The 15,013-nt window shown below is 43.2% G+C and overlaps 1 protein-coding gene across 1 annotated transcript in view; it reads right to left on the minus strand.

Moving 5' to 3' along the window:
- LOC132397473 (atrial natriuretic peptide receptor 1-like) overlaps positions 1 to 14,620 on the minus strand; it is a 62,756-nt gene extending 48,136 nt beyond the window's left edge. The window contains exons 1-2 of the mRNA XM_059976303.1: positions 14,450 to 14,620; positions 6,453 to 6,558 (exon numbers count right to left, since the gene is read on the minus strand). Of these exons, the coding sequence (XP_059832286.1) occupies positions 6,453 to 6,558; positions 14,450 to 14,620 (277 nt within the window). The remainder of the gene's footprint in view (positions 1 to 6,452; positions 6,559 to 14,449) is intronic.
- Positions 14,621 to 15,013: the final 393 nt, after the last annotated feature.

The following is a 15,013-nucleotide window of genomic DNA, read 5'->3' on the forward strand; positions in this document are numbered from 1 at the left end:
CACATTTTATAGCCCAGGTAATGCAAGATGTCATGGCAATTTTAGGGTTCAAGCAGAGATTTCATTACTCTACAGACCACAGACTAGAGGAATTGCAGAAAGGAAAACACAAAAAAATATTATTTCAAAAATGGTGCAACAACATGGAACAACATGGCAGGCAGTATTGCATTATACCTTGATGATAATAAGGAATACAGTAGCATCTTCAACAGGTTACACCCCTTATAAACTCATAACCGGAAGGGACATGAGAGTATTAGAGGAGTTGTTAGGATTGGATTTATCAGAACCCAAAATTGATGGGATTGCATCAGAAAAGTGACAACAACAATTGGTAGAGACAGGGAAAGAGGCCAATTACATGGCAGCCCACCAAATAGGAAGGAAGAAGCAACAGAGTAAAGCCTACCTTGATTCAAAAGTCAGTCCCATAGAATTAAGCCCAGGACAAAGAATGATGATTAGAATACACCAAATCACCTCATTTTAAAATCAATGTTTTCAGGGGCCTATGAAATTATAGACAAAACAAATCCTTCAGTGTACAAAGTACTGACTTCCCCAGATAAAGGTGGGTGGTACCATATCAAGCAGCCGAAATTGGTGGGGAAGAAACAGTAACGTTATCACTATCAGCACATAACCATTGCTACCCCTGGTTTGGGAGACATGAGGATGGAACAACTATTCCAAGAAGAATGGGACAGGCCCTATAAAAGTTACCTCATCCTGAGAACTGGAGGAGGTTTGTCAAAAAAATCAAAGGAAAAGGAAAATATGCCTGTGCTTGTCTCTCCCACCCTGAAACAAAATTGGGTGAAGAAAAATGGACACTTTGAGTCTAAAAACAATTGGGAGCCTAGACTAGAAAAACAATAAAAAATATGGATTTAAAGTAATTTAAGATTTAAACAGGAAATAAGAGCAGAAATTACCTTGTGTGTTACAGGTTTACTTCAACATGAAGAAAATAATGTATATTATTGTAGCGATGGAATTAACCATGACTGCAGGCATGGTCTGTCTTGCTCCAGAGCCATTACAGTGGAGAAATTGTCAACGGTGATGTCACTGCTTGGAAAACACTCAGTAAACAGAAACAAATCTTCTCCTTTGACACAGGTAATGTGGGCTAACAAAGGAGAAATGGAGGACTCAAAATGGTATTTTACTGGGGTAGATGGCACGACAAGTGTGGACAAAACAATATGTATTCCAGAAGGTACAAAGGTATAGTCCCTATGCAACAAAATTCTCGAGGTGACATTATTCAGTATCCCAGAAGGGATCATCAAAAGTCGGTCTTTAGGTTCAGTTATTGAGCAGCCTACAGGTAATGATGACCATGGTAAGATTACAGTTCTGTGGGATCACACTCATGTGAATATTGGGTGGGGCAGTGATCTACTCAAGAGGTATATCGACTGGGGTCATCACCCCAAATGTTCCTCAAAGGTTTCTTCCATTGTTATAAACTGCTCTCGGGGCAATGTAGTACCCAGGGAGAGTAGAATGGGGAAGGCACGAAAGGACACGGAGAAGAGTTTTTGTCAAGGCTCAGGCCCTGTCCAGGTTTTCAAAACTATTAGAAAAATCACTACTTCACACCAAGTGATGAAAACTACACCAGAGCCTAAATATAGTGAGACCCAGCATAAAATGGGGTGGGATTAGTGTTAGAAGATACAGGGGAAATTGTCACTTTGGTACCAGGGTACCAGCATGTGCAAGTAATCTTTAATCAAACTGAAAAAAATGGTGTCTGAATGGCGCTACAACAAAAGAACTATGTACTCACCTTCCTGGGAGACATCAAAGCAGGAGTGAGTTTAAGCCAGTCAAAAATAGAAGGAAAAGAGGACTATTGGAATTAGTGGGAGCAGGCCATGCATCAGGCTCAACACCCTAGATATCACCGAATTAGAAAACCAGATAGAGTCCCTCCAGCAGAAAATGGGGGGAGATTACCAAGCTCAGGAACAAACTAATCAGAGACACAAGAAAATCTGCAGATGCTGGAAATCTGAGCAACACACACAAAATGCTGGAGGAACTCAGCAGGCCAGGCAGCATCTATGGAAAAGAGCAAACAGCCGATCTTTCAGGCCGAGACCCTTCGGCAGAACTGGAGAAAAAAAGATGAAGCGTAGATTTAAATGATGGATGGAAGGAAGAGAGAAACACCAGGTGATAGGTGAATCCTGATGGAGGAGGGATGAAGTAAAGATCCAATCACAAACAAAATGATCAGATGCATCCCAGGTAACTCTGGATGTGGTTAAATTTCTGAAGCCCCTTCAAGATACAACAAATCTGAACACTGACCACATAGACCTCATGTCTAAGGAAATACATAAAACTGAGATCTATGCTACATATGCCAGTTGGTTGTTTACCATGATTGGCAGTAATTGATTACAACGATGCAAATCAAGTACCAAATTGGGTCTTGGATAAATATTTAAAATAAAGCATTGGAGAAAAGGTGCCATCATGTCATATTAAAAACCTTATAATAACCAACAGAGAACCGGGTACCTGTGATGATGGTAAAGGAAGGTTTTATTCACTGATATAGAAATAATTCAAACTACCCTTTGTAAAGGGTTCACAATGTTGGTAAATATCATGAAAATACATGGGTATCCTTATGTAACCCAACAACCCATGCTACTGTTATGAATGTTACTAGGAAAGGGATAGATTTATCAAGATGCCATTAAAGGGGAGACCACTGGTCTTGTCCAGAAGAAATGACACAGCAGAAACTTACAAATTGTGGTTTCAGTACTTAGTAAAATTGTTCATTGTCTATTTTGCCTGTGAATAATCAGTCCTTTTTACAATATGCATTAGTGGGACAGACATATTATATAGCACCATGGGCCACAAGTTATATCGAAGGATTCAAACAATGCCCTCTGGAAAGTCATGATGTCGCCATAGGGAGTGTGATTTAGATCTGACCATTGGAAGACGAACCTTGCCTCAGCCAGCAGGAGACACAGTAATGAAGGAGAACTTCAAGATCTAACACATTGATACTGGGGTTCCATGGCAGTCCTATGGGCAGTCAACTGAATGAGGGGTGGATAACGATCCTAAGATAAATATATTTGGATCAAGAGAAGGGAGATGCGCCAGAAGTAACTATAGCCTACAATTAGTGGATTTGATGAATCAAGGACAGGGGAAGCAGACAAAACATGTTTCCCCCATTTTGTTGACTCTGAACTGATTCTTGCTCTGGGATAATCTAATCAGAGCAAATGAATGTGGACACAAGGAGCTTCAAGTAATCATCTGATGAACTTGAGATAATTCTCAGATGAGTAGCTATTTATTATGGAACATGCTAGACCTACCAGAGAAGAAATCTGTTATCTCATCAGACTATGTCTGGGTCACCTTATTCAACTGGTTTGAATCAGTGAGAGTTGAAAGACACAAATGCACAAGACTGGGGTGGGCAGAACCATGAAACAATGCCCTGGACTAGAACCAGTAAGATGGTGACACAGGTAGGTCAGGTGCCCTTGAACCAGTGGGATGGAGATCCATCAGTTCAACTGATGAGGAACACTCTAAGAGTCAGGAGTTCCAAATATGCAGGGGTGATGGCGCTCCAGCAACCAGAGACTAACTATCATGGATAAGGAAGACCCTACGGACACAAGGAGATCAGAACCATGAGGAACGTCTGGTCAGCGTTGACTGCTTTCCCAGTTAATACTTTTTTATTTCATTGATGGTTCATGGAGGGTCAGGGATTCTAGTGAGGTGCACACAGGTAGTTAGTTTGTGGACCCACGTGTGTCTTAGTTGAGGTAATTTGTCAGTAAATACAGATTCTCTGTGCCTCACTGATCAGTATTTAAAGGGGCGTTTTTGTAACAGTTCCAAATATTAGTACCCTCATTGCACTTTCTAGATCTCACCGTTGCTTGTGGGTCTGGCATAATTTGTAATTATCAGGTTTATTTAAGCATGTTGCCCAAACTTGTTTACCTCCTTAGAGAACTCAGATGTTTTCCTGTAATCTCTCTGACCATGGGCAGACTTGGATGGTACCTGACATCTTGGTCATAGCCTGTGTTCTTTTCCACAGCACCTTTCACAGCCTTGGGATTTTGCAGTCCCTTTTACAGCCAATCAATTTGTGCCTCAACATTATAATGCAGACGGCAGTCAGCTCTGCACAATAAACTCCCACAAACGGCAACATAAGCACAAGAGGTTCTGCAGATACTGGAAATCGTCAGTAACGTGGGATCAGGAAGGGTCTTGACCCAAAACATCAACTGTTCAATTCTGACCATGACTGCTGCTTAGCCTGTTGAGGTCCTGAAGCACTTTATGTATGATAATCGTGACCATATACTCTGTTTTAGCCATATTGAGTGAGGAATGAACAGTGGCTTGGCGTCACACTTGGTGACGCGGTCAACCTGAATGCTTAACAGTTGTGTATTTGCCTGTTCAATGTCCTCTATTAAGAATTCAGTTCATCTAAACCCCTGGCTTCTTTCCAAACAAAGCGTAACTGATCACTTGCAGACCATGTGGAGTGGGTGGATTGTGTTGGAAGAAGAAACTGTAGATCATGAGAAAGTTGAGCCGAATTTTGCCAGATCATTTTCACTTTTGACAGCCGCACATTTGTTCTTGGAATTTTCTAAATTGGTGTCAAATTCAGCCTGATCACAGCCAGCTGATTAGACTCAAAGAAAACACATTAATTGGAAGGAATTTGGTGCACTTGATGAAATTTTATACAACCATTTGTGAAGGAGGAGAGGGCTTGTACCCATGGTGTTAATTTTAGCATAATGCTTCCTCTCCCCTCAATTTATTTTTCCACCAGAATAATTGGTTTCTCATTGTAATTTCCAATAGCTCTAGTGTCTTATTCTGACATAATTTGTCTTTTGCATTTTCTCAGTAGCTGATTAACATTATCACTTTTAATTCCTATGGTTTATAACCCATAGATTGAAATCAGTAAACCTTAACCCTGCTAAATGATGGCTTCAATCCTTGGGTTGCCACTCATGGAGATATAGAACACTACAGCACAGAAATAGGCCCTTCAGCCCATCAAGTCTGTGCCAAATTGTAATTCCACCTGGTCCTGTTGACCTACACATGGACCATATCTCTCCATATTCCTTCTATCAATATATGTACCTGAACTTCTGTTAAATGCAAAATCCAATCCATATCCCACCACCCTTTGAGTGAAGAAATTCCCCCTCAGGTCCCCATAAATACTCCTGAGTTTTATTCGAAGTTTTGTTGAATGTTACCTGTGGCTTTGACCCTGTGGATAGTAATATATTAGTACCCATCACAGGAAATGCCTCTTATATTATCAACAAAAATAGATGTTACTCTGAAAACAAATGGAAGGAGCAGAGACAAGAGGCACTTGGAGTGAGATTGTCCACCAGTGGGGACAGGGAGGATTTCACACTTCAAAAAAAAAGTTCTAATATTACCAGGAAAGAGAGGTAGAATTTATTCACCCTCTCTCTAGCTCTCCACATTTGGACACCAATCTGAATCCAGACTGTTAACAACAAGCAGCCTCCAGCCTGGAAGGAAACCAGCAGGCATGAATCAGCTTTCATGAATGACTGATTGTCTCTGAATGTGCTACACTGCCCACAGACTGGTATGTCATTTACAGGCATTAACAGTGTATAAGGATAACTCATAAACTTAAACACTTTAAGTTAGAGCACCAGTCTGGGTGCTTTCATTTCTGAGCAGTTCTGCATTATTGTTGTTAATACCTGAGAATGATTTTTATTTCTGGCAAAATATTTCATTTACCTTGACGTGAAAAACTCAGTTTTGCATTGAAGTTCCTTGTCAGTACAGTCATTCCATGTAAAGAATGTCAAAAACAGAATACTAGGAATATAGAGGGCAAATAAAAGCCCATCCCACTTGACAAATTATCAGGTAGCGGCAATTCTGCTCCAAACTATCCTTAACTTTTTCATTCATAGCTCAATAGAAAATGACAAATCAACAGGTTGCAGTCTAAGAGAACAGGCAATATTTTGTGGAGAAACAGCAGCCAGAGGAAACTGCTGGCATTGCCAGCACGGAATTGATGGGCTGACAGGCTTCCCTCTGTACATACTCTAGAGTCTAATACGCTATCTAGTTTTAGGTTTGGTCCTTGTTTTTCAAAATGATGAGAGTAACATTGAGAGAAATTTCACTGCGTGGGTAATTTCAGAGCCCTTGTTTTTAAGGACTGTTTCAGTAGTAGAATTCAGTGGGGCAATTTTGAAAGGTTTTAGGGAGATGGAAGTGAGAATAATGGGCTGGCTCTAACAAACTAAACAGCAAAGAAACAAGGGATGAACGGCCTCTTTCAATTCTGTCACCATTGTGTTGAATTCCATGCACTGGCAAAATAAAGAAAAGGAACTCACCCTGGCAGTCTATCATGTTGTACTCATGTGGGTTTTCCAATGGCCAGCAGTCGTATTCGGTGTTGTCCAAATCATGCCACCCTTGTGTACTTCTAGTTAGGAAGGCCTTGCCGGGAGGGAGAGAGGGAGGTAGTGGGGGTGGGGGTGGGGGAGAGAGAGAAGAAGAGAGAGAGGAAGAAAGAAATGAAGAGAGACCAGAAGGGGAGATAAAGAGGAAAAGAGATTTGGAGATGGAGGGAAGAGGGAGAAGAAAAGTGAGATGGAGACGGAGAGGGAGAGAGGGAGGGGAGAGGGTGAGAGAGATTAAAGTCTCTTCTTGCATTAGCCAGCTCCTCAGTGCACGAGACTGTTACACTCAACATTCTATTTGCTATGAGTGGCCGAAATCTATTCTGGTTGTTGTGTAGTCGGAAGTTTTATAATGGCAGGCTATTTCAAATTGTACAAATTGGTCTCCACAAACGAAATCCGTGCATTTTGTGACTTCCTAACTTTTTAACAACAAGTCTTATTTATAAATAAATCTATTTCACGTCAATTCTGGATTCGTTTACATATTAAAATAATTTTTAGGTGCAGAGTCTGAAGATTGTACAGATCAGGTTCTGGAGGAGAAGCAGCGTTGAATATTGTTTTTAGCTAAGTGAAACCTACCAGCAGATAGGAAATAACGAAATAAGACAATCTATCCGACTTCAGTGTTGACGTAACCCTCCACAACGTTGTGCAAAGCCTCATGAATCCAGTCGGTAGGGATGGACAATTTATATTTAAAAAAACAGTAACAAATAAACCTGCTATTTCTTTGACAGTGGGCTGCCGCGCAGAGTGCTCTCGGATGAGCATGCGTCAAAGTCTGGAACCTCTTCGGATCGGTGGGGAAGGGGGCGAGAGTGAGCGAGAGTGGGACTGTGTGTATGAGAGAGAGAGAGAGAGAGAGAGAGAGAGAGAGACGATGGATGAAATTACCTCATCCTGTTCAGTTTCTCAAGATATTCCTCTGTATCCCGACCGTTGGAACACAAGATCCAGCCATTTCACCCAAATGTCTTTTTAAAATAGAAAGTCTTGATGTGGATGGTCCATCAGATGTAGAGTTTGATTAAAGTTCTACAAAGTATCTAGTATCTGTGGTTCATTGTCAGATAGGCATTCTCTGTTCAATAACACATCTCCCGCTAGCAGGACGTGGGGCAAAAAGAAAGAATAATTGTGGACATCGAAACCCTGTTCTACCGTTACCGTGGTAACATCCCAAATCACATCTCCTATTAGAAACAGGAGAGTAGAATCTAATATAAACTTTTTTACCTCTATTTAGGGATGGACACATTACCAGTGTTCGTTGTCCATTCGCAACTGCCCTGGAGAAAATGACAGCGAGCCTGCTCCGTTATTCACTGCAGTCCTTCAAATGGAAATATTTCCACGAGTGCTGCTGGACAGTGAGTTCCCGGATTTGGACCCAGCAATAATGAAGGAACAAGGAGATAATGTGGCCAGGGAGTTCTGTGATGTGGAGTGAACTTGTCCGTCCATACACACCCAGTGCCCTTGAGCTTCATCCTGGTGCGGTTGGAGTATCGTGGGCAAGTTACTGTGGTGCTGGTTGTCCATCATGTCCGGCGAGGACAGGAAACCTTTGCGGAAGTGGAAAGCCGTCGCATTGGGGTAGTTCTACTCTATTGACCTCAGGAGTCCGGGTTCAGTGTCGCACAAGCGTCGCAAAATGGGGTTTCCTTGGTTTCAGTGGATGACCACCGTGCCTTGCCATAGCCTTCGCTCTCCACAGGCCGCTCCAATACTGCCTACCTAGCTGTTGGATCTCACCATCGGCCATACCCGCCAGGTCCGCCGGGCGCTGACTACACGCGAGGACAGGTACGTCCCTATCTCACTGGGGTATGGGGCCGCCGGCTACCCGCTCCTGGTTCAGCCCGCCTGTCGAAGCAGGGTATCTCCCGGGCAGGGCCGTCGTGGCATGTAAACAGTTACTTGGAGCCACAGGACAGAATTGAGTGTCCGGTGGGGATGAAAGGCGAGTGAGATGCCCTGGAATGGACATGACAGGCTCTTTCACCAGGGGTGCTACCCCTCCCTGGACATCCCGTCCAAGTATCTGTGGAGCGGTGAAGGGAGTGAGCGCCACTGGTTGGAAAGGAACCAATTAAATGGACTGCCTTGCCTCGGGGAGCGCCCGTGTTTCCTGAATTCCCTTTCCAAAAGCGATGTTACTTGATTAGCTATTTCTTCTTTGATTACAGACTTGCCAACGACAAATGTTTAACACCACTGGAGTTAGCTACTCTACGTCTTTCTACTTCTTTGAACAATGGAGTGACAGTTCTCCAGCTTCCTGAAACTGTTGCTACAACGAGTTCTGTTGTCTCCGTAGGGTAGCGTAGTGGTTAGCGTGACACTATTACAGTGCCAGCGCCCTGTGTTCAATTCCCGCCACTGTCTGGAAGGAATTTGGACGTTTCCCCCACAACTGCGTGGATTTCCTCCGGGTACTCTGGTTTCCTCCCACATTCCAAAGAACTTGGCCGATCGCTTGGGTGTAACTGAGCGGTACAGGCTCGTTGGGCCAGGAGGGCCGGTTACCGTGCCGTGTATCTCAATCTAAACATCTCTGCGGCCACCTTGTTTAAAACCTTGAGATCATGACCTGGATACTTGTCTGGCCACAGAGTCCCCCACTGTGACGATCAATCCAGAACACTGGTTTATCTGCCATTTCATTTTCCCCATTATTAATTCTCCAATCTGACTATCCGGGTCCCACACTTACTCTAGCTTCCTCTTCGTTTTTTTATGAATCACAGTGAACTTTGATATTTGTTTTGATACTATTTGTCAGTACTGTATACTCTCAGAGCCAATTCTCTCCCTCACCAGTCTCTGGTCTACTACAACCCGTGCCACTTCTTTTTGCTCTAGTCTTTGATTAAATATCTTCCTTGGCTCCCTTTGTTCTTCATGGGTGATTCATTTTCCTTCAGGGATTCCGCTTTCTATTTGGGATACATTTCTACTGAGCTTTTAAATATCTGTTATTTCTTATCCTACTGACTTACCCTTTAGCCCTTTTACCCAGTCCACTCAGTCTTCAGCACCATTGTAAGGCCCTTATGTAAACTGAGAACATGGGTGATAGACCCAAGTGTTCAACCTCAACTCTGGAGTTTTACCATCTTCTAATCACTAATCCCTTGAGGATTCTTAACCACAATGTCTTTTATCAATCCCACCTCATTACACAGCATCAAATCTAAAACAGCATGCTCCTGGTGGGTTATATAACAATCCCCGATGCAGTCCACAAATTGCTCTCCCAGGATATCTCCACAAACCTGAATATTCCATCACCTTACTGATTAAATGCTTCATGATCTTTGTAGCTCCATCCTTGCTTGCTGTTGATATTTCCTCAGCAGTCTGTAGGACCCCCTATGTAACTGCTTCCTGATACAACAAAAGTAGAGGTGCGTTCAAGGCATGGACTACTCCCACCCATATCTTCTTTCTCTCCTAGTTATTGTTTCCAAATAAATCAATCTATGTCATTACTGATTCCAGAGAATGGCTCTGACACCTTCCTAATGAACAAAGCTGCCCCACCTCCTTTCCAGTTTAGCTGATCTTGAGTGACTTGCAATATTGAGTTCCCAGTTTGTACTATAATCCATATAACCATATGTTATAAAAGCATAAATTTATTCATAGCTATATAATCACACATTATTATTTGTGCTGCTTTCAATCTGCTCCCCTCCCCCACTCTAGATTTTCTTTCTGCTGCACACCTTTCACTTCCAACTTTCCATACTTTGATTTTCTTTTTCTTCCTCAATAAAACTTTGTGGAGTCAGGAAGTGGGTTACTCACCACAGGATACCTATCCTCTGATCTAAATTTCTTAGGGTGGCAGATGGAGATATGTTTTTACCAAAGGAGGTGTGGGCACTCCTTCCTTCTGCTAGCCTGCAAGTCACCCTTGGGCAAGGTGCAACACCTGCTTAGCCCCACTATCAGGGTCACTTGAAGCCATGGGAGCAGGTGGTGGATGGTCATATGAACAATTGGTGCATATCACAAGTCCTGGTTATGTAACCACTGATGGCAGGTAGACAACTTTGAGGAGTATATATGGGTAAGGGCTGGTGTCATGGCTTGTAAGGACTCTGCCCAGAAGAAGCCAATGGCAAACCAGTTCTTTCAAAAGATTTGCCAATGTCTACATCATATGCACAGCACATAATGAATAAACAATTTACGTAGCTGGTTTAATAGTAACCTGTAATCTGTAGAGGATGGGAGATCTGGAAATAGCAAAGCAACTGAATCCCAAGGCTAAGGATGATTCAGTTGATGATTGCTGGCCATATGTGTGGGGTGGTATTGGTTTATTATTGTCATCTGTACGGAGATACAGTGAAAACATTTGTGTGCCATCCTGACGGATCATAAGATATAGGAGCAGAATTGGGCCATTTAGCTAATTGAGCCTTCTCTGCCATTTGATCATGGCAGATCTATTTTCTCTCTAAAACCCAGTTTTCTGCCTTCTTCCCTGTGCAGAATATAGCATTACAGTTGTCAAGAATGAAGGGTCAGGTAGGTAAATAATGAGCAATGTCTATAAGAAGGTAGATAGGGAGATCCAGAGTTAGAGTTTACCTTTTAGTGTATCAAAGGTCTATTCAAAAGTCTGATAAATGTGGGTTAAAAGCTATCCTTGCTTTCAGGCTTTTGTGTGTTCTGCTTGATGGGAGAGGGGAGAAAAAATAATGGTGGGAGTGGGAGGTGGTCTTTGATTAAATTGTTTAGCTGTTGTCCCAAGGCAGCAGGAAGTGCAGGCAGAGTCAATGGAGAGAAGGTTGGTTTGTGTGATGAGTTGGGCTGTGTTCACAACTCTCTGCCATTTCTCACCGTCTTGGGCAGAGTATTTACCATACCAAGCTGTGAGTATCTTGATAAGGTGCTCTAAGATGCATCTATAAAAATTGGTAAGAGTATTTGTGGACTTGTTGAATCTCCTTAGCTTTGAGTAATGTGGAGGAGCCATTGTGCGTTTTGAACCACATCTTCCACAAGGCTGGACTAAGATGAATTAGCAATATCTACAACTAGAAGCTTGAAGTTCTCGACTATCTCCACCTTATCACGATTAGTACAGATTTATTAACTGTGCCTGAATGTTTCAGGTCTAACTATATGCGGGCATGGGCTGCTTCAATTTTTGGAGAGTCACAAGTGGAACAGAATAATGGGCAATTATCAGCAAATGTCCTCTACTTTAGTTCTTGTGATAAAAGGAAGGTCAGTGATGAAGTAGTTGAAGACGGTAGGACTAGGACAATGTCCTGTTAAAGTTCTATAGCATTGTCTCAGCACTGGGGTCATGAACCGCCAATAAACACAACTACTTCAGGATCAGATAATGGAGCAAATATCCTCATATCTGCAAACACAACAGAAGTGTCATTATGAACTTATGAACTTACACAGCTTAAACACCAAGTTGTAAAGTTATTCTGGATGGTCTAAGCTGCAGTGGTTCCAGGACCCCTTGCTTAATGGTATTGGCCTAAGGCATAAAAAGTTTGGGAACTCGATCTACAAGTAAGCCAGCTAAATTAAAGCAGCTCTGAATCCAAACATATCCTGGACCCGCCTCCTCTGGCTCTGTGATTGGGATCATAGTTTGTACTGCCATCTGCTGGAGAAGAGACAGAGCAACACAAGTTTGTTGAAGTACTGTACGCCATTATGCCAAGTGCTTTTTGAACGTTACAATTGTAAACTGAGGAAGGTGTCAACAATTTTAAAACTGAGAAATGCAGTTTAAGGAAAAAGTTAAAGTTCTTATTTAAAAATAAAAGTGTTTTATCAACGTGTCAACTTTGGATTAATCAGTAGGTGCCTTTGCCTCTGATTGTGGCATGGGTCAAGTTTCACTCCAGATACCACAAACACGAGAAAATCTGCAGATGCTGGAAATCTGAGCAATACACACAAGTGTTGGAAGAACTCAGCAGGCCAGGCAGCATCTATGCAAGAGAGTAAACAGTTGACGTTTTGGGCCGAGACCCTTCATCAGGACCGAAAGAAAAGATGAGCAAAAAGGCGGTACAAGGTGGTAAGTGAGAGGTGAAACTGGGAGGGAGGGAGAGGTGAAGTAAAGAGCTGGGACGTCAATTGGTGAAAGAGATGAAGGACAGGAGAGGCGGAATCGGATAGGGGAGGGTAGAAGACCATGGAAGAAAGCGAAAGGGGAGGAACATTCCAGATATCTCGCTTGGCACTTTAAGTACAGTTACAGTCACGTGCTGCCATATCACATTTGTTGCAGGATTAAGGTGCTCCCAGGTTGTTATAGTTGGTTGGGGGCACAGTTGTGGCTCGTTCGCTGCTTTATGGCTTGGAAATCACCCGCACCTTCTTCTGCTTCACGGGGGAGGGGAGAATAAACCTGTTTCGGGTACTTACTCTGAGATGGGTTGAATCAGGTGGTGATAATGCACAAGTCCCTGGTCATCAAGGGCAAAAGTGAACCGAATGTCACCTTCATACTGATAACCACCTTCGTGTATAACTGCTTTTGGCTATTTGTAGGAGCAAAGTACATGAGCGCTATAAACGATGGTTCTATTAATCCCGGGTGTTGTGAAGAATGGGGCGTCTCCCCTTTGTAGCAACGTCCCAGTCAGCACTCCCGATCCTCCATGGAAAAGTCAACGCCTTTGACCACAAGTTCATCAGGTCTTGATCAGCTCGAAATGTACTGCAGATACTGCAGCAAATGGATGCGATGAATACCCTGCGGTAGCTGCCGAGTGGGACATAGCAGGCTGCAAGAGTGTGTGGTGGGGAACGACCCCATTTTTCGGTACTGGCCAGAGAGGGAAGCGATGGGCCGGGTGAGGAAGCCCCGTAATGACTGTATTAGTGGCAAGAGTGCTATCGTTCTTTTAAAGTAAATTGACACTACTAAATGCATTGTCCCCAAATGTAAAACGTTTCAGCGATGTACAGTACTGTGCAAAAGTCTTAGACACATATACATAGCCAGGGTGCCTGAGACTTTTGCACACAACTGTAGTAATTTTATGTATTACACAGTGCTGCTCCTGCTACACACAAAAAAACCTAATTTTATAACATATGTGAGTGATGATAAACCTGATTCCTATTATGGACAGAGTAGGAAGGGGTAGGGAGAGGGGAATCGAGGTCGGAAAAGGTGCAAAGGAGGGAGGAGGGGGGAAGGTTTAGAAGCACCAGAGAGACATTCTGTAATGACGAATAAACAAATTGCTTGGAATCAAATTACCTTAGTGTCGCAAGGCTGGGTGTGTCTGCACCCGCACCACTCCCCTCCATCAGCACTCCTGATCCACACCTGTCCCACCACACCCCTCCCGTGAAGCTCCACCTTCGCCATTCCCAACATCCTATGTTCCCGCAAGAAATAAAAACTCCTTTTCAGCTCCATGTTCACAAATACAGCACTGTGCAAACGTCTTAAGCGCCCCCGTGATGTCGAGATAATGCGTTCGAATCCGGCCGGCTCATTGCACGAGTTCCGCCGGTACTTTGTTGAGCGTCGACTTTATTTTGCTTTTAAATTTTGTCTCTTTAGAAGATACTTCTGATGCAAGTTTCCTCTTTCCCAAGGATCCAGCACCAGTTTTAAAGACAAGTAGGGGGGATTTACCATGTGCCGGAGCCAACAATTAGCCTTTACCCCTCTCCCCCCCCCCCCCCCCGCCTTTGCTAAGTATTTGGTGATGTGATGTATTTGTTGGAACTCGCTTTTGTAGGTTTTCGCAAATAAAATCAAGCAAGGTGTCTTATGTTTAATGAAACTCGCAACATATTTTATTCAACTCCAAAACCTAAATATAAAAACGAGCTTAAAAATCCTTACGTACCAGCCTCTTAAAGTGAAACCCCAACTCAAACGTAGGTGGTTGTGAATTATGTCACGTTACCCTACACGCCACGCCACCCCAGAATTCACTAAAGCCAGCATGGTGAGCCTGCCTGGAGCTCGGACATGCGCACACTCGGGTCATGCGTCCGTGGGTGGCGAACCGCAGGTGCCTCTGGCTCATCCAGGGTGCGTTGACACACTCATGGTCATGTTGTGACGCCAGGGGCATGGCCCTGGAATACTTCGTCTTGGTTGGCCAGGTTAAGGCGATCTATCGAAATACGTTCAGGGCTACCACTCTCATCTATGATTAAAAGTCTTTCCTTTCTGTTCCAAAACGCAGAACGGGGTCTAAGGGGATATTGTTTGCGTCATGGCGGAAAAAACGTGTATTTTGCTCCCTAAACTCCGATAGTTTCAAAGTGTCTGCGTTGGCCGACATATTCAATAACTGTAGAATCTAGAGCATTGGGATTACCAAATTAGGTTTTCGCAAATAAAGAATTTGCAAATGAAGAATCTGAGGCGTTTTTTGTTTAATGAAACCCATAGCACGGTGTTTCCCAACCTTTTATTAGCCCAACGACCCCCCGAAAGCACTTTCATACCTGCCAACACTCCC

Source organism: Hypanus sabinus, chromosome 7, assembly GCF_030144855.1.
Source record: "Hypanus sabinus isolate sHypSab1 chromosome 7, sHypSab1.hap1, whole genome shotgun sequence".
NCBI classification, from domain to species: Eukaryota; Metazoa; Chordata; class Chondrichthyes; order Myliobatiformes; family Dasyatidae; genus Hypanus; species Hypanus sabinus.